Source organism: Telopea speciosissima, chromosome 8 (genome assembly GCF_018873765.1).
Source record: "Telopea speciosissima isolate NSW1024214 ecotype Mountain lineage chromosome 8, Tspe_v1, whole genome shotgun sequence".
Classification (NCBI taxonomy): domain Eukaryota; kingdom Viridiplantae; phylum Streptophyta; class Magnoliopsida; order Proteales; family Proteaceae; genus Telopea; species Telopea speciosissima.
This window is the reverse complement of record NC_057923.1, coordinates 19,308,983-19,332,604: the sequence shown is the minus strand read 5'-3', so window position 1 is coordinate 19,332,604 and position 23,622 is coordinate 19,308,983. Positions and strand designations below refer to the sequence as shown.

The following is a 23,622-nucleotide window of genomic DNA, read 5'->3' as shown; positions in this document are numbered from 1 at the left end:
GATCAGTCAGGTGACCAATTGGCTGATGTGTTTACAAAATGTCTTAGTAGTTCTGTTTTTCATCCTATTGTATGCAAGTTGGACATGTGTGACATCTATGCACCAACTTGAGGGGGGGTGTTGTAATGTGGGAACAAGGGTAGAATTGTCACAGGGATATTTCTGTCTTTGTACCCTCTCTCATTCTATTATAAATAAAGACTGGCTGTGTCAGATTACCCCAATCAACATATGTTTTTTTCCTGTACCTGAAACAGAAAGAGTTATTCGTCTTAAAGAGCTTGTTGGCAATTTCTTTCAGAACCTTAGTTTTTTTCCCTACCGGACTAGCCCGGCTACCTGAAGGATGAAAGTGCTTCCTTTAACAACAGTGGGAGTGAAATATATTTTCCAGTCGCAAGAATGGAAAGATGAAGGGAATTCTATTTGATCTACCGTTCAAGCAGTCATTGAACTGAAGAGTGGAACCCACACACACTGGCTATGTATCAACATCACTGAAATTATCAATATTGGATTCATAGGATCTGTATTGCGAAAGTTATATGCGTTATGATGCATGGAATCACGGTGATGCATTTTACAGCAAAACACACAAGACGGACAATAGTAGAGCTGCCAAAAATAATATTTCCCACAGTTTTGTTTAGGGAAATTTCTGGGAGTTAAAATTTGCCCATTGACATGATTTTTCTGCTCCTAACAAGTTTCTTCAGTTACCTTTCCAACATAATCAAGATCTTGGGAATCCAAGCTAGGTGGGCAATTCTATTCTTTTTTTTTTAAATAATGATAGTTTAATTAAGCTAATAGAAAACAAGTACAAAGCTCATCACAAAGCAAAGAATAGTATCCCAACAAACTGAAAGATTACAAGACAGTAGACATATCGCAGGCTAGTAAGCCAATGAAAAAAAAAAAAAGTAAAAAACTGCACAAAACACCAATTTAATCTACGAATTCCTTGGATTGCCAATAGATCTGCCATGTCATATGCTGTCCTTTGCTTCCACTGGAACAAGAAGTTCACTTGAGAAGCACTAACTTTTGTCCCTAAGTTCATCAGGCAGGCTATGTGGGTAAAGTTATGTCTAATCTACTGGCACGAAGCCAAGTTATGGGATATTTGTTTGGTAAGTTTAGGTCAATTAAGAGTTAATTCTGCTTTACTTTGAGTTGCTATTATTTAGTTAAGGAAGGGTTCAAGCATTCAAGGTTGCTAAAGTTGTAACTGAAGTCTTATTAGGAGTTTAGATAAGGGAGTATACGGAAAAGCCGAAAGGGTAGGGAGAGATGTCTGAAGAATGGCTTTTGTTTGGTATTGAGCTTTAGTTTATTGTTGGAGTTCCCCTTGCAATTCAATTAAGCTGTTTAGGTCCATTAATCACTGTTTTGCTACAAGACTCTAATCCTTCTGGTTCATATTCAGTTGCTGACATAAGATCATTTTTCAAATGTACAATTAATTGAAACTAGCATCCACAATAAATAACGTACCGATTCAGAAGGTAATAAATCACTGGCTTGCTAAGAAATGCTTCTCTTTCCCTAGATGCTTCCTCCGATGTACCTGCCTCCAAGCTCCAAATCTCTTGCAAGGCAGATAAACAATTTGCAACTACCTGGAAAAACATTCAATATGGAAGGCCACTAAGGTACTAAACGATCTGAAATCATAAACTCAAGAATAGAGAGAAGAATTAGTATTCTATTTCTCAACCATAATATTAGCAACAACCCAGTTTCTCTATAAGCATAATCACACTGCAACACCAAGACACATTGTAAGAATATAGAAAATAACAAAAGAAATTAAATAGAAAACAAGAAAGATTGTCCACTAGGTGATCATGACACAAACAACTAAGAGCCAAAGGTATAACCTTAAAAGCTTTTAGCATTATTTTCGGAGACAATGAGAAATACAAGAACTAAAATCAGTTAGAAGCAACATGAAATAATATATAGCAGAATAGTGTGACTTCTTACACGAAATCAATTATTCAGTGACTAAGTTTAAGAAATAAACAAAAGGGTTTTAAACGGATAATGCAGGATACCTCTTCATTGAACTTGGGCACCTTTAAATACCAACTTCTTTTTGTTTGTATGCATGATGTTCATGTGCCTGATAAAGGGTCCTGTCTTTGACCATATTCAATCCTACAATCTCCTTCGAACAGTAATTTGGATCCAAGGGGTCTAATTTCCACTTGGATCAAGAATAAGCATCTGAGACTCTGACTTAAGCGCCAGGTCTGTAGAGTTTCAAATATATCCATCTATCTATCTATCTACCTGGGTTCAGACTTCAGACTCGAGTGTGTATCTCATGATTCAAGATCTGCAAATGGACCCAGTTCAATGGGGATAAGCTTCCACAGTTTGCAGCACGATTCACCTAATCTGCCCACATCTAATCTGCCCACATCTTCCATAATTGATGCTTACAAAACTTGGTTTACACCTATATTCACTAGTATGAATAGCTTCATTTTAGCACAAGTACTCTCAAGTTTTAACACATTTTAAGTTTCCCCTTTATTTTATTATTTTTTATTCCCATACCTTCTTTAAGATAAGCATCCAATCTATTGCCAATTTATTAGGTTCTCATTTGTTTCTTCATTCTTTTACTTTTATTTTCCCCTCTTCCTAGAGTCAAAAAATTAGACTGTTTTTTAATTATTTACGACAGTTCTTGCTCTTGCAACTCATATCCGTTCTTTTTACAACTAAAGCCCCATCTGATTTGTTAAAACAGCTATACATGGCAAATTACAGCAAATTGACAACGGCATGAGTATAGTGCTTCAAGTTACAAAGAATGTCTTGGGTTGGATAGATGCAATGAATGTGGCAGAAATATTTCTAAGTTGTCAAGATTTAGTTCTTCGATCAAATAAGTCTGATTCAATAACTCCAGAATGCATGAGTTTTCACCTAAAAGTCCATTTTGAATTTCTTAAGCTCATCATGAGAACCTTTACATGATATTCACAGCTACTTAAGTTCTATAATAGTTTTTATATTTATACTACTTCCACTATTGTCATTTTGTAATATTCATAGGATCTATAATGTAGACTCTCTTTCTCATGGTTTTGGATGATGCCACCAATGCCAGCCATCTTGATGTACACTCTCCCTACTTTTGTTAGCTTGAATTTCTATTAAACCTTTAGCAGTGCAGGTTTTAAGCTCAGAATTCTTACCACCTATATCAGTTTCAGAAGAAATATTTTTAGGAAAATAAAGTATTAGTTAATAGACTTGTTTTGTATTCCTTTGTTGCTTTTGTCTCTTATTTACTGTACATTAGAAAGAATCGTCTTCTTCAGGCATGGGATATTGAGGGAAGGAATTCAACCGTATGATGGTCCATGGATAGAATGGAAAGTTGTTTTCCACATTTCCGTATTGTACTTCAGCTAAACGATTTCTGAGTCAACAAGAATGAAGGTGGTTCCCTAATTCTGTTTTCTCTATCGGCTTTCTTTAAGCATAACAACTACAATGAATACTTTCTAAGTACTTGCAGAACAGTAAGACCCAGTCGATCATATAAAAGGATGAGAAAGGCAGTGACTTGATCCCCCATCACCCCCCCCCCCCCACAAAAAAAAAAAAAAGTAGGAAGAATTCCATACCTGAGCATCAGGGTCTTTAAGCATAAGAGTTTTAAGCATTGAAGGGAAGTCAGCATCGATGCAAGTTGGCGGTGATATATGATACAGCTTCAAAACTCCAATAGTGGCAACCGTTCTTACATAACTGTTGTTGTCCTTCAAACCCAATCCCAAAGGCCCCACCAGGTACTCCACCAAATTTGCTACTCGCAGAGAACAGAGACTCCTCAATGCAAGCCCTCTAATCATCGGATCCTCGTCACGACAATCCTTCTGAAGGAAATTGATAGTGAGGAGCGCCAATTCCGGATTCCCCTTAGCATAATTCCCAACATATAAATAACACATCTTCTTCAGAACAATGTCCGATGTGGCTGAGCACATCACCATCTCGCTAAAGAGAGAGGATACATCTATTCCAACCGTCATGAACGAAATGACCTTCTTGAAGAGTTCTCTCTTCGAATCATCGGTGCCTTGTGCACGGCTGCCGGCGAGTTGCCGAAGTTGCATCTTCAGATCGGAGACTTCTCCTTTGCTGATTAGTAATATAATAAGGGATTCAGATTCCTGAACGGGCACGGGACCAAAAAAGAAAACGCGAAGAAGGGGAAATGAACTTACCCTGACGGCTGAGAAGAAGACGTAGATCTCTGCGATTGTGCCGGAGGAGCCATGGCAATACAACTGGAGCGAAAGGAGGGTTCCAGGAGAGATTGAATTAGAACTCTATAGTTTTTTTTTTGGTAACGTAGAACTCTATAGTTCGATCAAGAAAGCAAACCGTAGAAGATTAAATGGAGCAAAGAAGTGCTTATTTTTACTGATTTCTTGCTTGTCAATCTCAAGTCCTTTCCCCTCTTCTGCACATGAGAACAAACATTATACAGTAAACACGTGCTAAGAACTGCCGCGAATCAGACAGGAAAAAAACAAGGGAAATTTTCGGCGACACCCCCTCCGATGAACCGTGAAATTAATGCCACCCCATTATGGGTCAATATATCAATTTTGGCCCAAAAACTAACGGGGTTAACTGAATTAAATACAAATGACTAAATTACCTTTTACCTACTAACATCTTTTAGGCCGTTGGATGAAATGGAAGACATCCCAACCATTCAATCAATCTGCAAGTGTATCTCCCTCCCTTCGCTGCCACTGCTGGTCTCTCTCTCTCTCAACCTACCCAACCTTGTGCCTACCTGCTGCAAGCCTGCAACTAAGCGGAGAACAGGCTTTGGCAACCGCCACCATCCCCCACTTCTTCCCCTGGCTTGTTAGAACAGAGCATGCAATCGATCTCTGCCGAAACCTTTTGATCCCAATAATATTCACATGCCACAACCACAACTCCCCCTCCAATGATGGAATGCTTGGAGAATGGTGGAACAACGATTTGATCATGGACGGAACACCCGAGACAGAGCTGATGCTAGAGGTCAATCGTAAAAGTGACGATAAAGTTCTTGAAAAGAACACTTACAGTGCCTTCATAGGAACTGGATTGGAGGAGTATTTGGTGGAGAGAGGGATAAAGGAGGTTATAATTACAGGGGTTATGACGAATTTGTGCTGTGAAACGACAGTGAAGGAGGAGTTTGTGAGAGGGATTAGGGTTTTCTTTTCGATGGATGCGATGGCGACTTCGGCAAGGGAGTTGCATGTGGCTACGCTTAAGAATATGGCTTATGGGTTTGCTTATTTGGTTGATTGTAAGAGGCTTAAGGAGGGTTTCTTTAAAAAGTGATGAGTGATTGAGGTAAATAAGGTCTTGTCGTGGCTCTTTGGGGGGTTTTGAGGGCTTGGGCCAAGAGAGTTGCAAAGAGAGAGATTTGAGCATATCTCGTGAACTCGTAATTCTGTTGTATTTAAGCGAAAGAGGTGTTTATACTTCTTAGTTACAAATTTCTATGTTTTACACCTTCTCTTTCTCTCTTGATGTGTCTTCCCTTTTTTCTGTTAGTTTATTTCATTACTGTCTTTGCAGCAGATCTTCTTTTTCTTTCTATGTTTTGTGTGTTAATTTTGTGGTCGTATTTTTTCTTGGGTTTTTACTTGGTTATGAATGTGGTGGAAGATGCGAGACGAAGAATTAAACTGAATTGTCAAGTGGTCAAGTGCCTAGTGCAGTGGCTCTGCTTTCTTCCGCGATCCACCGCCATTGTAACCGCGATCTACCACCAAGAGCTCTGAGAGGGTTAGGGTTTTTCTGAGTTAACATCCTTTAGAGCATGGTGGTGTGGGAGAGACTGGAGAGGGTGGTGGTGGGGTTGCAGGGGAGCAAGAGAAGGAGGGCTGGAGGGGGTACCGGCGGCGGCGAGGCAATGTATTGCGTCGGAATATACAGCAGAAGGAGAAGAAGAAGGCAAGAAAATGAATAAAAAAATAAAGGTATTGAATAAAAATAAGGGTAAAATTGTCTTTAAAAAAAAACTAACATGCTGACATCACTAATTAACCGTTAAAAGTCTTTTTCCTTTAGTTTTTGGGTTAAAATTGATATATTGGTCCTTAGTGGGATGGCATTAATTCCACGGTCCATCAGAGGGGGTGTCGCTGAAAATTTCCCAAAAAACAACTGCGAAATGAGTTCTGCATTTTCAAGGTTTCAGGAATCGAGAATCGAATCAGTCCGATCCAACTGATTCCTTCAATTTTAAGCTTGGATTGGAATCGGCTATTAAATTTTTAAAGGAAAAACATCCAAAAAAAAATTAGAAACGGAAAAACGCTTGATAACCTTACTGTTGTTTCTGTTCTGGTTATGTGCTAAGAAATAGCAGAACAATTATTTTCTTTTCTGTGCTGAGAAACCGTTTTTGACCCGCTTGGTAAACCTATTCTAGAAAACATTTTTCTTTCTTCACTTTTTCCTCTTCTTCTTCTTCTCTTGGTTATGGGTCTTGTCTGCTATTGCAACCTGCATTTAAATCTTTTATCAATGGATCATACCTTCTGTGTGTGTGTGCTTGTCGAGTCGCTGACTTGGGCGACTTGTATTTCTTCCCTTCTCCTCTTGGTATGATTCCCTTCCTCCTTTCAATTGCTTCCCATTTCCCCTTCTCTATGTTTTTGTTCTCTCTGTAGTCTGTACCTCTCTATACACAACTCGGCCAGAAGGTAAATAACGAAGATAAAGACATAAGCTTAGCGAGGACCTTTGGTTGGCCTTGCAACTGGACCAGCCGGCGATCGAAACCCCACAGTGACAGCGTCATACATGCACCAATGGAACGGCGTAGGCCTTCCATTCACAGCCGAACACACATGGCAGACGACGTTCGAGACCACCTGGTTACGCTCATTAGGCCTTTCGAACATGTAACCATCTTCCCAATCTGTGTACGCATGCGTATTGGCGGTTGACATCAGGTATTTCTCCCTCTGCGCCTGCAAGTTCTACACTGGTTCTCATAATCTAGCAACCCAAACCCCAACCTTTCTCCTGTGTAAAGAAACTCCAAAGACGTAATCTGATTGAAATATATATGGTGAGGCCAATCCAAACTGCGATGGTTTAGTATCAGGATCCCGTCGAAGTATCTTCTCTGGAGGAGCCATTTTTCCAAGTCGAATTTCGATCGGATGAGACAAATACTCTAGCGGAGTTTTCCCCTTCGTTCCTTCTTCAATCGCTTGATATACGATCTTGAAACCTTACGACGGATTAGAGAGAGAGACAGAGGGCGAGAGAGGGAGAGAGGGAGAGAGAGAGAGAGAGTATTATAAGAAAGGTCTTTCACTCATGATTTTATTGGGCACACTTTTCCAATTTTGAGCCCAGAAATGACAGAACATGTTGGACATGTTCTGTCAAAACTCTTCCACAGCTCATATAATTTGATTTATCCACCCAAGAACATATTCTATGAAACACTGTTCATCAAGCTCTTTTTAGGTGTTTTTCCTTTTCTCAGAATGGAAAAACACCAGAAACTGTTTCTGGTAAGGTTATAAAGCGGGTACATAATAAGTGCGTTCGAAAAAAAAGATTTTGTATCAATGACTGGACAAAGAAGAGTATCTTAAGGTGATGGCCCCTCAAAATATTTGGACAGTTCTATTGTTTTCAGAATATCAAAGAAGGTTCTTTTCCAAGATGTGAGGGAGAGGTCGCTTAAAAGGTTGCAAGGGTGGGAAGGTAATTTCTTATCTCATGCTGCGAAGGAGGTTCTGTTGAAGGCTACCATCTCCCCAATGTAATCAATACATGATTCTATTAGGAAGGCAGTGACAAAATTCTATAGGGGCAATTCAGAAAAGGAATCCAAAATACATTGGATTTTATAGTCACATCTTTGTCGATCCAAATCCAATGGAGGACTTGGTTTCAAGGATACTAGGCTTCAAAATCAAGCATTATTAGCCAAAGCAGCTTGGCGCATATGGTCTTCCACAAAATCATTTTGGGCTAGGTTCCTAAAGTCTATCTACTTCCCAAATGCAAATTTTCTTGAAGCAAGACTTGGGAACAAGCCAACATGGGGGTAGTACTGCATCCTAGAAGGGCGGAAGACTCTACAAGCTGGCCTCTTGTGGCCGATTGGAAAATGAGACAAGGTTAACTTGAATTAAATTATCAGTTTTTACATTTGATTGGCATTGCTGCTCTACAGTGGTGACCATTTTCATCTGTGTTACAGGATTTTCTACATGGTTTCTGTAATTTCTTTCTCTACTCCAATGAAATATCATTTTCCAATAAAATATTTTTCTACATGCTGTTTTGTTTCTTCTGAATACATCACTTGATTGACTACAGTACGTTGTACTAAGTTTTCGGTGAGGGCATATTAAGCATTCGTTGGATGTGCTTGGGCTGGGGTTGCAAAGAAGAAGCTTGATGTATCACATGCTTGGCTGGCTAAGCTAGGCATAACCCCTCCTAAGGGTGTCAATCGGTTCTGTTTGATTTTTAATCAGTTCAGTTGTAATGAACCCAAACTGATCAAAAAAATCGGTTTCAGTTAATTAGTTTCTTGTCGGTTTCTTCTCTATCAATTCAAACACACTCTACTGCTGCCAACGTTGCTTTCATCAATGCCATTCTGGGCAACAGATGTACCAACCCAACACTATTAACAGCACCAAAGTACTGAAACATTGGCTCAGGCTATATCCTTTTCCACCCCAACATCGCTCTATTGTATGGCTTATCTTCCTATTGCAGAATGGACTGAACTTGAACTGAACTCTTTGCTTAGCCCTTTCATTAAAGCTTCATCCAAGTTGGAACTTTATTGACTCGAAGTCCACATATAAAGCTCAATTCAGCAGTGCTTCCAACTAGAACAACAGACTCCTGTTAGAGCTGGAGCGTGAGGGACTGGCTCTGACCGTAAACAGATTACTGCACTTATGCCATTGAGTTGTTGTGCCAAACCTTTTTTCTTTTCTCGCCTATAAGTAGAGGAACTAGAGGTGATAAAGAAAGAAAGGAATGGAGCAGAGGCAGAGAAGACAGGGCTATTACAGTGGCAGCGGGGATTCCTCCTACCACCGAAAGCGGAACGATTTTTTTTTTAATTTTTTATAATTTATGATTAGAGTTGAACGATTTGACGACCTTATCTTGGTTTTTTTCTTTTTTTGAGGTCCACTGTTCTTGGTTTAAAAGCGTAAGCCTTTCGGCGCCCGATTCTTGTTCCATTGGGTAGTACTCGAAAACGCCTTTTGAATGACACTTGTCATTTTTTCACCAGTAGATTAAAAGATACAATATTTGAGGTTCACTGGTAATGTTTTTTTACCACCAATAGACGACAGTTCACCCACCATCTTACAGTTCACAAACCCCTCTTACGGTTTTAATATGTTTCAAAATGCCCTCTTGATAACATTTCCCGCCCTCTCCCACCCTACAGTGAATTTGAGGTTCTCTTGTAATTTTTTACCACCAATAGACGATAGTTCACCCACCTCTAGTCATCCTCTTAGGGTTTTAGTATGTTTCAAATACCTCGATAACCCCTCTCCATTCAATCCTCTCTCACACGGTTTGTCGCATCGTGCATGATTGCAAAGACCATTCATGTGGGCTCGGTGCCACCCGATGCACCGTGTTATAATGATTCTCCCATTCACCGGGGTGGAGGAAAACTCTTCATATTTGAATTTCTTAAAGGTTTTTAACATAACTTGCCGAACCGGTCAATTCCTGTCCCAACTCGTCTAGGTCAACTTTGGTTTGACCCACGTGAGGGCCATTTCTGGCCCAAGAACCAGATTTTGGCCCAGCCCTGGCGCTTGGGAGCCGGCCCTCCTCTTTGGAGCTCCTGTGAAGCCTTTGCGGCTCTAGTAGAAGACGCCCATAAGCTTGGGGTGCCTGGCTGGTTCCACGCCAAGTGTAAATGGGGTTTGTGGTTAACAGCCCCTAATCTCCTTAGTTTGACTTTGATTAAATAAAATATGAAATTTGGACCCTAGGATCATTACTCAACCAATCGTAAGTCAAGAAACACCCCAATCGTTTCCTTGTAGGTGGCTACCATTTAGGTTGATTTAATCCCAACCCATGATAGGCAAAGCTAGCCCTAAATCTAAGGGTGGGAATGGCCACTACAATTTCCTACTTCTTCCCTCATGTAGCTATTAATGGTTCACCCCCTCCTTGGATTGGGTGAATATTCACCATTCAAGGGTTGAGTTACCAACATTGTGAGATTGCATCTTGACCATTGAATTACCTCGATAATCTTGAGCTATGATTGTCATTGTTGTCAACACTATCAGTGCAGTGCAGTGGCAGACGTGGCAGCTAGGAAGTCATGACATGACTAGGAACAACAGCTGCATGGATTTTTTTGAGCTGCACTTAAGTTGGAATTTGGAGGAGATCAAAAACATAAAAAATGTAGATCTTTGAGTTAGTTTTCTGAAAAAATTTGAATCATATCAATCTGATATAAGAATGGAAAGTTGTGACTTGGTCATCAGGTGTTGCGCAGAATTTCCAAAATGCCTATTTTACATATGGCATGTATTTAAGGGTATTCCGAGGAGGTTTGATGGCAGATTCTAAGAAGCTCAAAACATGAAATATGTAGAGCTTCAAGTCCTCTTTCATGTGGAAAAATCTCAAGTCAGTCCGATATCAGATGAGGGAGATATGTTCGTTTCTCAATCGATGCGCAAAGCAATAGAAGGCTAGATGGGAAAGATGTTGAAAAAAAAAAAAAAAATTGGTAGAAAAAGATGTTGAAAATTAAGATATCCCCACAATAGAGTGAGATGAACTTCCAACAACAGTGATGAGTTGGAAAGTTGTTAGAAAAAGTTCCTGGCAGCTGTGGTGAGTTGGCAGGATGCTAGAAAAAGCTTGTCATATTTTCAGAAGTGTGGGAAATTTCTTTGTAACAAAGAGTATAAACATCTCTCCCATTTCTTGTTGTCTAAGTTTGAGCGTTTTGAATTTCAAAATGAGAAATCTCATAGATTTTATTTTCTAAAACATATTGGTTTGATGCTGTCCTCACTAGTTATTATTTGATAAATCGTCTTCTCAGTAAGGTGTTACAATATAAATCCCCTATGGAGGTGCTCCACGATAGGCTGTTTAACATAATACATCTTTCATCAAAAAAAAAAAACATAACACTTCTTGCATAAAAAAAAAAAACATAACACATCTGCACATATTTGGTTGTGTTTGCTTTGTTCATCCCAAACTGGTGGGAAAGTTGATTTGAGAGCTCGTAAATGTATTTTTTTTGGGTTACTCTACTGTCAAAAAGGGTTATTAGTGATATGATCTCTCAACCAAGCGTCTTTATATTTCTCGTGATGTTACATTCCACGAATCTCAAATTTTTTTTTTTCTGACAGGGGTCAAATTCACGGGGAGACTGATCCTGTTCCTTTTTTGGATTACAGTGACTTTGACATGGAATTTGCTCCCTTACCTCCTGTGGCAGACCAGCCTAATGACAATGTGAGAAGTGACCCCAATATTGTTCCTCATGTTGATGAGAGTCAAGACTTGATAGTGGCTCCTACTCCTATACCTATTCTCAAGTCTACTCGAGCTCCCCAACCGTCAACTAGACTCCGAGATTTTTCCACCTATCACATAACAACTTTTCCTATACAGGCGCATATCTGTTATAATAATATCTCAACTGGTCTTTATCTTTTTTATCAGCTATTGACGTACATGAGGAATCGGTCAGTTATGCTGAGGCATAAAATTTGCCTGTATATGGTGTAGATTACAAGGACACCTCGCTCTTGTTGTGAAAATGAACATTGTCAAGGTTCTAATGTCAATTGATGTTAATCATGGATGGTCTCTATTTCATATGGACGTGATGAACGCGTTCTTACAGGGTGACCTAGAAGATGAGGTATATATAGTAATCCCACCTGATCATTCCTAAGAAAATCCAGATGGTGTTACTTATTGTAAGTTAAAAAAATTCATCTATGGGCTTAAACCGTCTCCGTAGACGAGATATGGAAAGCTCGATGCTAAACTCTTGAATTTCGGGTTCAAAAGAGGTGAGTCCGATTCCTCCATGTTCATTAAAAAGGACTACTAATCGAACTGTGATTATCTTAGTTTATGTTGATGATATCATTATCATTGGTTATAATCACAATGAAATCACAGCTCTCAAACAATACCTTCACAAGAAGTTTGACATTAAAGATTTGGGAATATTGCTCTATTTCTAGGAATTGAGGTAGCAAGTTCCAACAAAGGATTGCTCCTCTCTCAGAGGAAATATGTCTTAAACCTGTTGAAAGAAACGGGAAAGTTGGGAGTCAAGCCGGCTAAGACTCCTATGGATTACAATAGTAAAGTTGTCACTAACAACACTCCTTTGCAAGATAGTGGTCGCTTTTAGAAGTTAGTAGGTCGATTAATTTATTTAACCATCATCAGACCTGACATCTCTTATGTTGTAAGCTATGTCAATCAGTTATGCATGCTCCTACTGAGGGGCATATGGAGCTCGTTGATCGCATCTTGAGATATTTAAAATCCTGCCCAGGAAGGGGCATCTGGATGGAAAACAATGGTTATACCGAAATTATGGGCTACGCTGTTTTTGATTAGGTAGGGAATCCCACAGATAGAAAGTTCACCACTGGTTTTTGCACCTTTGTGGATGGAAATATTGTTACCTGGAAAAACAAGAAACAAAATGCTGTGGCTCGTTATAATGTTGAAGCGGAATACAAAGCGATGACATCAGCTACTAGTGAATTAGTCCGGCTACGTCTATTGATGAGTGAGTTTGGCTTAGAAAACACTCAAATTCCTATAAAGTTATTTTGTGAAAATCAGGCGACCCATATTTGCCTCAAACCCGGTCTTCCATGAACAAACCAAACATGTAGAGGTCAACTGTCACTTTATCCAATAAAAGGTTCAAGACAACACTATTGAAACTCCTTATATCTGCGGTGAAGATCAGATTGCTGATGTTTTTACCAAAGCTCTATCCAAAGGTATTTTTTCAGAAAATATTATCCAAGTTGTGCTCTGCTGACATCTTCGAACCAACTTGAGGGGAACTGTTGGCGTGATTGAGGGTGCATAATGTATCTCTTTGTAGTCCTCTATTTAAGGATAATATCTCTCCCCAAGGATGCTAAGATGAACTGGGGAATTTCTCCCGGGGATGTAGACTTCTACCAGGGAAGAGTGAACCACATAAATTCTCTTCTTCTTTGTGTGATTGTTCTCTTTCTCTTGAACGTGTTTCAGAACAGAGAGAGGGAGAGAGAAAGCATTTAACCCACCTTATTTTTGAGATAAGACTGAGTTAAGTTTGTAATCCACTTTGGAAAAAATCAAACAGAAGGACTGATATCTACTAATTGAGGAAAAGTTTGTGCTTAATAGTGATTACCACTCAATAGGTATTCCATGGCAGACTACCGGACTTTAACCATTTAAACTTATAGCTTTAATAATTAAAAGTGCACTTGAGTTAGAGTTTCTCAATATCAAAGAAATACCAAACCATAACTTCGGTATTAGGAAATTTTTTGTACCCAAAAGAAAAAGGGGGTTAAAAGAGGCAATCTTTTGGGCTGTGATTGTTTACCAATTGAAATAACTACTTTCATTTCAATCATTTTCAAAAGGATTGAAATGTATTCAGTTCAAACTCTTCAATCATTTGTGCTGCCTAAAGTGATGCCTTAAGATGGAATCAAATCGAGCAATAATGGTTTTTCCCATTAGATAAATGAGGTCGTTTAAATTGTTGAAAGTTTTCCTTCACCCAAATTGAAGGAAATACCAAGAATCTAGGATCATTATGTTGGTGGGATCATAAGAATCAAGGTTTTTTTTATTAAAGATTTCAAGAACATCTCTTTTCATCATCTCATGGAAAAAGGAAATCATCTCATACCTGAATGTGCAATAGAAAGAATCGATTCGAGTTCTTTCATATCCCTAGATTATCAAACAAAATTTTCATAACAAAATCAAATTGATTTGCTAAACTGGTGAGTCTCAAGGGTTGCCCTTCCTCCAAATAATTGTTCTTCCTCAAACGAACACACTGGGAAAAAGTTCCCAATCAATTCGCTTATCAAATCCACACTCTTCAAGATTAGGATTTCACCAAACCCAAAATTCTCAAGATCCCAGAGTTGGAAGCAAAAGAAGAAGAGGAGAGAGAGAATTCAGCCAAGAGGGAGGGGAGCCAGCCAGAGTCGCATGGACACGGCTCCCTCCCCTAGGCACGGTTTTATATGTGTGTAGGACCTAATTGGTCCTTGCTCCTTGTGAGAATATGATTCTCTCTCCTCATGTCGACTTGAATTCTAATTTTTGTCTTAATGCGTATCAAATTAGGGAAGAAGCAAAATCTAAAAAGGAAAATTAAAATAATTATTTATTTTTATTTTAATGGACAATTAATTAATTGCACCAATTCCATTAAATAAAATAAATGAATTATTTTAATTAGTAAATTCACATAATAACACTCTATCATGTACCAATTCTCCACTAATCAATATCATCGTTATGGAATGTAGGGCATATATGTAAATACTGTCAAACCACATTCCATAGTACATATCCATATTAGAGTGTTTGTGTACGTGATCAAAATCCGCAAAATACGATTAAACATTTTAATAAAAAAGTACATATATTTATTATTTTATGTGAAAATAAATTTTGCAAACCATTTTTAAACAGCACAGAATCCTGATTTTCATCCGACCATCCACAGACATTCTCTCTCTTGAGGTTCTGTTGTATTATTATTTTAAAAAGCATTTTTTGAGTCAATGTACTATTTCAAAAAAGCACTTTTAGAGTCATGTGGTACAAAGTTTCAAAAATGTGTCTTTTGTTTATTCCCTCCATTTTTTTAGTTTGAATTTGTTGTGCACTCATGTGTGCAAGAGGCAATATTGAGCTCAAGAATATTCCACATTGGTTGTGGAAGAGTAGCTTGAGGGGGATATATATATGGTTGATTCCTTAAGTTGTGAGCCCTTTGGAGAGGTAGTTACCCTACTCTCTAATGTGTGGGGGGGTCCTTGGGGTGCTTTTGAATCGCGCGAGCCGAGCCGAGCTGGGTGCTGGTGTGGGCAAAACCTTATTTTTTGGTAGTAGGAGTTTAGCACTTTTTTGGTTCACCCATGGTTCATACATGTATACGTACGGATCTATTCGTACATGTATACGAATAGATACATCCTCTCCATGTACGTGAAGGAAATACGTACTATCTGTATGTAGGTCACCTGTATTCATACGGATATATCCCTTCATGAAAGGGTACTTCAACATTATATATACACCATGTCATGCCTGTCATTTGATATACACAACAGATTTCGTTTTCTATCTCTGCAACTGTTCATTCCAGAGACAGATTAACCTTACTTTATCTTTTATAAACAGAGGACTAGTATAGCCGTTTGGTATCCTTAATACTCGTATCAGGTTCTGCAACCTATACGTTTAGGAGTTGTTTCATCTTGGAGGGTTAGGTGCAAGGTCAACCCCGTTGCAGAAGAGGGCATCTAAAACCTTAAGGAAAATATTTGTTAGATACGACTCAACTCACCTGGTTCATGTCTCTGGCTTCTGTTTGTGCTGTTGAAGTTTTCCTCTCTGGTTCATGTCTCGATACTGATTACAGGTATTTTTCTTATTACTCTGTTACAGTTTAGTCTTACAGTATGTGCCTTGAATAACAGGTTCCCCAATCGGATAGTGAAGACCTTGTTGAGTGATTCTTTTAATCATAAAATGTTCACACGTTCTCGGTACATTGATTTGCTCCATAGAACCTCAGTCATTGATGAACCAAAGTATGTATTCGTATGTCTAACAATTTATGTTTCTGGTTTCTAGAAGAATTAGTGCAAGAGATATATTGAAAGCTCTCATACGGTATAGGCAACAGTTAGGTTTGATCTCTCAATATTTTGACATATAATTCCACATTATTGTTACCCAGAAAAATTGGATTGGGCATCTACGATCTTAACAATTTTTCTTACGGGTTTCTAGAAGAATCAATGCAAAAGATATTTTGAAAGCTCTCATGCGGTAAAGGCAACAATTAGGTTCATGGTTCGTAATCTCGGATCGAATCGATCGATATCAACCAGATCAGATCGGTATTGATCATGACCGATCCTGAGATACTACTGTTCATGTCTAGGTTTTGTGAATCAATAGCTGAATTGGATAACTCATTTGGATCAATCGATATCAATATCGATTGTGACCAATCCTGAGATATGACTGTTCATGTCCAAGTTTTATGAATCGGTAACTGGATCGGATAACCCATTCGAATCCGATCACATCCAATATGTGTGCGGCTCTCTCACACTCTTTCTCCTACTAAATAATTAATATTCTCCTCCTCCCTGACAGATATCCTCCATGAACCGTTTCTCACATGCTCTCATTGGCTTGGCATAAGAGATTCTAACCCATTCACACCAAATTATTTGAATTAGTGGGTCCCAACAATAGACAAACACCTACAATCTAACCATGTAAACATTACCCTAAAAAATTTTCGAAGTCAAAAGAATTCTACCAAAAGTGAAGGGTATGGGTATCTCATCTCCCCTTCAAAGTTGGGTACGAAATCCGTTCTCATCCTTTAATCATCCATTAAGTCAAAAAGAAATTTCAAAGGGTACACAACAATCAACACGTTAGCGACTTAACCAAGAAAGGGCTTTGCAAAAGTTACCACAAAACTTCAGAAAAAAAAGTATTACTATTTGGTTTTTTGTTCTGTTCTCTTGGCTCCACATTGCTTATTAGCTTACATCTAAAGGATCCAAGAACAAAAATAAAGACGAAGTAAAAGAAGCATTTTTCTTTCTTTCTAAAAAGTTGTGTTTCATCACTGATGATGATTGACAAAGAACTTATTCCAGCACCCTCTTCAAAGATCAATGGTGTATTGCACTTTGAACTGCAACTAATGTCTCTTGGTTGATATTATTATGTATTAGTTTTAGGTGCTGATCGATGTTCTTTGTATCGTATTGCAGTCTGCGTCCCAACACATGAGCCAAATATTCTCTTCATTCAGGGGGTAGGGTGGTCATTTTGCCCGTCCCCATGTGTCTGGGCTCAACCTCCATCCTGGCATAGAGAACATTTGGCTTAGTTTTAAATAAAATTTTAAAAATTAAATGAAGACTCAAACACTTGTTTCCTCAATTTTTTCTAAGATCTTTACTGTCTCCCACGAATATTCTCAAGTTGCTAGATTATTTATGTAGTCTTCCCTTAAAGTTCTTAAAGAACAAAAATTCTTTTTAGTTATTTCAATTTTTAATTCATCCATTTTCTTAATAAATAATTCATCTTCTTTAAGTATTCTTTTAATACCTCATCTGAATGTATCTCCCCACCTATATAAGTAGAGGAGAGCTTAGCCTTTTTGTGCATCAATCAATCAAGTGTTCTTTGTGTCATCTGTTCGCATGTTTTTTTCTCTTGTTTGATTTTGAATTTGATAGTGATACAATTGTGAGTGTCTTCTTTTTCAATGGAGTACAACTCTTTAGTACTCAAAGGGGGTACTAATCAAGTGCACGATTACTAGGAGAATTGGACTGTTTATCTTGGAAGTTGATTTGCAATATTCTCGGTTGCACCATAGGGGGTGTCTACGATCTTAAGGATAGTGGCAAATGACATGACTCAGCCCGTCAAATTTTCTAACAACTTATGTTATTGGTTTCCAAAAGAATCGGTGCAAGATATATTGAAAGCTCTCATATGGTATAGACAACAGTTAGATATGATCTCTCAACATTCTGACATATAATTTCTACATTATTGCCACCCAAACCAATAGGGTTGGGCGTCTGCGGTTTTAAGGACAGTGTTAAGTGACACTACTCAACCCCCATCAGTTTTTCTAACAATTTTTGTTACAGGTTTCTAGAAGAATCAATGCAAGTGATATTTCGAAACAATCTCATGCCGTAAAGGCAACAGTTAAGTTCATGGTTCGTATTCTCGGATTGGATCGGATCGATCGATATTGGCCGGATCAGATCGGTATCGACTGTGACCAATCCCAAGATATGACTAAACATGTCCAAGCTTTGTGAATCAGTAGCTAGATCAGATAACCCGTTGGGATCAGGCAATCCAATCCGATTCGCATGACTTGCAAAGAAGGATTTTAAAACCCATATTTTTTCCTTCGTTCTTCGCCAAGCCTTTGAAGTCATGATTCACAGATTTGAAAGTCTCAAATCCACAAGAAAAAAGGGGGGATCTTACCTTTTTACTCGGGAATTGATTAATGGAGTATTTCATTCCATGTAAACATTGATCTGCTTAAGGTGTTTAGGGTTTTAAAACCTAGATTTTCCAATTCTTCTTCGTCTTGAGCATTTCACGCCGTGATTTAAAGATTTGGGAGCCTCAAATCCGCGAGAGAAAAGAGAGGGATCTTATCGTTTTTACTAGGAATTAAACTTGGAGTTTTTTTTAGATAATGACAGTAGTGGGTGAGGTTGAGGAGGCAAAGAAGATAAGCTCAACACAAAAAATAGGGATTAGATAAGCTCAACAGAAAATTAGGGATTAGAGAAGCCGTCATAACAGTGATTAATGTGTTTTTAGAATTGTCTTTTTCTTATTTTTTTTCTTAAATTTTTATAATTTTATCAATACAGTAACCGGTCCGATTAAACCTGAATTTTGGTCATTTTTGGCCAATCTAGGACTATTTTGACCGATCCCAAGATTAAGAACCTTGGTTAGGTTTGATCTCTCAATATTTTGACATATAAGTCCTACATTATTGTTACCCATAAAAATAAAGTTGTTAATATTATTATAGTGGAATCTTCAAGTCTAGAGACTAGGCTTGATTAGATTCGGTTATCAGTCAATTAGTCATTGATTATGGGGAATTATGCTTAGATTTGTTGTTACTGATTTTATTTAGTCTTTAGGAAGGTTCATTATCACTCAAACCTTATATTATATAATATTTCACAATTAGTCATTGAGATTTAATGGTAACTTTCTTCAGGCACAAGCGGGAATCTGGCCATCTTGGGTTTGGCAGAGCATCTTAATTGGTCAACCCTTTACTTCAACAAGGTATTCTATGGTTTGTGGGAAATGATAGAGATATACACATCTGAAGTAATCCTTGGGTTCCTCAATTCCCTTGCTACAAGGTGTAGTCCTCCCCGCCCTTATATTGCATTTGTGAGTGGTATATTAGGGCAGTTTTGAGATATTTATAAGTAGAGATCTTTTTCTTCTTTTGGTGCAAGTTGAGGTCTATTTTTATCCCAACTGAAGTTCAGGTCATTTTTATGTTCCCTCTCAGCTCTAAGGATGGTCGGGACAATTAATGTTGGTGTCCTCACCCAATAGGGATCTTCCCTGTGAAGTTTGCTTATCGGTTGGGCACCCAACTTTTCCCCTCCACATCTATGTCTTACATCAAAAGTAGCTCATTCCCTAAGGTTGTGTGGAAAATCCTATGGTCCTCAAAACCTCCCCCAAAGATCCAGAACTTTGTTTGGAAGGCCTGCTTGAACGGCATTAGTATCCTCTCAAATCTCAAGCACAAGATTGTGGTGCTCTCGAATTTGTGTCTTTGTTGTGGGAATGCAAAAGAGACTTGAGCATAATCTATTTTAGTATCCTCATGCTCAACATGTGGGTGGCGGCGAAAGCGAATCGATACAATATAGATCACAAAAATTCTATAGCCAAGGAACTCGATGAACACATCCATTAAAATTAACATGGAGATTCATGGTTACCTAGAATACATTGATGGCGTGTTCCTCCAAAGGAATGCAGCACTCGAACACGATCTCTGTTGAATGCACCCTCTCCAATAAATAAATCCCAAGCTTGAAGAAGAAAATGACTCTTTTATCTCTAATTTGTGTTGTGTAATTAGGGTTTCAGCCATACCTTCTCTTATATAGTTGAGCTAAATATGAAATACAATTTAACGGACAAGATCATGCCAACTAGTGTCATCCTAAAGGGTAGCCTCTTTTTCTTTTCTTTTTTTCGATAAGTAAAATAATAAGTCCAGAGAAGATGTGAGAGAGGAGGCTTGAACCCAAGACCCTTTGGTAGCAATTGGGTTTTTCCAACACAAATGCCAAATGCGCTAAACACTTATTTATAAGGGTAGCCTTTAGGTTATCCTTAATTGCTCTAAAGGATGACACTACAAAAAACGTAATCTGAAAACGCTCAGTAGCATAAATTTTCATTGCACTTTCTTCCCCCCCCCCCCCCCCCCCCACACTACTAACATCAACAATGGACCTTACAAGCATGGAATAATATCACTGCCATGAAACCTAATCCATTGTACATCAATACAGTAGTGTCAAGAACAGTGACTGGACCAAAAAACATTTAAAAATATTTCAAATAACAATATTTAATATATAATAAAATAAAATACTTTACAAAACAACTACTGAGCCTCGGATTTCGACCAATCATAGTTTAACAACTCCTTTACTTGGATGTTCTCCTCAAACGGATAGTGGAAACCTTATTGAGCGTCACCCCTATTCACATTTATATTCTATACGTCGAGTGGCCGGTGTGTAGTTAGTCCGGTCAGTAGACGTCAACCATTGGCACATCACAAACGCATAAAACAAGAATATAATAGTAAGTGCCTCTTGGGTATGGGAAAAAAAAACTATCGAAAATCCTGTTGCCAAACACAAATAGTGGTGAACCATTCAAAAAATTCTATGATCATTGTTCAACATAATAATATTCCCGTATTTATATTTCCATATCAATCCTCATTGGGAAATATACAAAACGGCAACCCTAGAACAATGGGCATGTTTGTCCATTAATATTGGATCAAATAACGGTAAAGATAGGTAAATTACACATAAAAGAACAATTATAACAAGCACAGAATATAAAATTATAATCAATTAATTTAATCTCATTAAGCTGGGTTTGATGGACACACATTTAATGTCAAAATATCCAACTTAACAGGTGTGTTTACCTCTTATGTATCTATGTGGTCTCTTTCCCATATAAACTAGATTATGGTGGACTAGACAGTGCACGGTGGCAAGCGTCCTGGGTTGAGGAAAAAAGATGTAGAAGGACTGTTTTACAACTCATACAGTCATCTTTTGGGAAATTTGGAAGTATAGGAATTCCATGACCTTCAAACCAAATATTGTTTAACCCTTCCGGCCTTAGATGGATATGGTGAGCAAATATGTGGTTGAGACCATTTCAGCTACTGTCCCCCTCCTCCTTCTAGCCATACTCCCCATCCTCGGCCCTCTACTACTCCTATATTGGGTTCCTTGCATATTTTCACGGATGATTACTTATCCTCCAGGCCACATGCTATGGTGGTTGGGTTCCATTGTACGTGATGACTCTGGCTGCCTCTATATGGTGACTACTGACCATGTTTTCTCTAGTTCAATAGTTATTGGGAAAGCATCATCTATCAAAGGCTAAAAGGCCGCTATTGACAAAGGGCTACGATTGCTTATATATCTTCCACTCGGATTGTCAAGTCAAATGCCTCATGGATGTTTCAATACCTCCACCTGTTAAGGTCTCTACAATTTTGTGGATGTTAGGATCCTTTTATCCTCTCTTGAGCTCTACTTTTTATGTTACGTAAGTAAAGATGCAAATGTTTGTGCCCGTGTTATTTCTAAATGAGCTTTACTCTATCTATGCTTGGGTATGTGAAAGAACTCCTACCCGGAGGATCTACTCAGCATTTTATCTTCTTTTCTGCCTGGTGTGGCTTTATAAATCAACCTATTGTTGGGTTATTAGTGCCCAAAAAAAAGTTTTTGCTTTTGATCGGGGAGCAGGTTTTGTTTGGTCTAATTTTTTTTTCTTTATGTTTGATGAAAACTTTTGAGATTAGGGGTGTGTAAATCGGATAGGTTCGGTTAGTTTCGGCCAAGTTGACCAATACATCTAATGTTTGAGTATCCAATCACGACCAATTAATTATATAATTGCTTTTATATTCCAAAATCGGGACCAATAATTAGATAGTCGGTAGGTCTCAAACCTATTACGATGTCAATATATAGCTTGCACACGGGTTTTTACAAGGTAGACTAATTAAAGCCTAAGACCCTTTTTTCTACAAAATAAAAAAAAAAATCAGCAGTATATCCCTTCGAAATCCAAAAGAAATCACTTTAATTTAACTTGTAATTTCCTTGTAACTTTCTTCCAATCATCTAATCCAAGCAAATTTCCTGCAAATTTGGTGTACGTCTAATTCAAATCATAGTTAAAACATGAACGACAAAATAAATTGGTTCAGTAATGTGGGTTGCAACAGCTCAGAATTCGAATGGGATAGTCAAAAATACAGTCAAATATTTCAAAAATAGAAAAAAAAAAGTTTTGAAACAGACTATACGGGTTTTAAACTTTTGTATTTGAAAAATACAACGACAACAACAATAATTAAGCTTTATCCCAACTAATGGAGTTGGATACATGGATCTTTGCCCTCCAATCAACTCTATTCGAGGTCGTACCTTTTTTTTTTTTTTTTTTTTGGGGGGGTGGGGGGGAGGGAGGATAGGTAGGCCCCCAAGGAGAGTTAAACTCATGACCCCTTAATTGTGAGGTGTTGACCTAAAATAAAAATATTCGAAGTCATACTTGATACAAGGCCTAAACTATGCATGTCTTTCTTCATCACTGCTAATGTCATTGTAGGTCTACCCCTGGTTCTTTTAGTTTTTTCAATCTGAATCAAATCACTATTCCATACTAGGACATCCCAAAAGCCCTCGTTAAACATGGTAATGCCAACTCAAACGATTTTCTCGTAGCTTATCATTTATCAAAGCAGCTCTACTATGATCATTTCTTATTTTATCCTTTCTAGTTGTGTCCCTCATCCATCTCAACATCATCATATTCAATACACTAAGTTTATCTATATGATAATTCTTAACTACCCAACAATTTGCACCATACATTGGAACCGATCGTATGATTGTCCTATAAAATTTTCTTTTACTCAACATCAACTCTAATATGATCATTTCTTATTTTAAAGGAATACATCGATCACACAACACTCCAGATGCACTTCTCTACTTCATAAATCCTATTTTAATTCTCAATGAAACATCATCCTCTATATCACCTTCTTTATTTATGATTGAACCCAGATACCTAAAATAATCACTCTGCAGAATCTCCCTCTCATCAGTTTTCACCTCCTCATTATCCATCCTAGTGTAGTCAAAGTTACACACCATATATTCTATCTTAATTCTACTAATCTTAAAACTTTTTTATTCTAAGGTTGATCTTCATAACTCAAATTTGGTGTTATTTCCTATTTTTGTCTCATCTAGTAAAACAATATCATCAGCAAAAAACATACACCAAGGAAAAAAACATATACCAATGAACCTCATCTTGAATGTCTCTGGTTAAATCATGGATAATTTAACCCAATTATAATTGAAAATTCACTATCTCTCA

General features: G+C 38.0%; 1 protein-coding gene across 1 annotated transcript in view; it reads right to left on the bottom strand.

The window, feature by feature from the left end:
* The window catches only part of LOC122670881 (beta-adaptin-like protein A), a 129,323-nt gene extending 108,566 nt beyond the window's left edge, over positions 1-20,757 (bottom strand). The window contains exons 1-4 of the mRNA XM_043867901.1: positions 20,752-20,757; positions 4,254-4,356; positions 3,651-4,167; positions 1,498-1,622 (exon numbers count right to left, since the gene is read on the bottom strand). Coding sequence (XP_043723836.1) covers positions 1,498-1,622; positions 3,651-4,167; positions 4,254-4,356; positions 20,752-20,755 — 749 coding nt within the window. The 5' untranslated portion in view covers positions 20,756-20,757. The remainder of the gene's footprint in view (positions 1-1,497; positions 1,623-3,650; positions 4,168-4,253; positions 4,357-20,751) is intronic.
* Between the last annotated feature and the right edge of the window lie 2,865 nt (positions 20,758-23,622).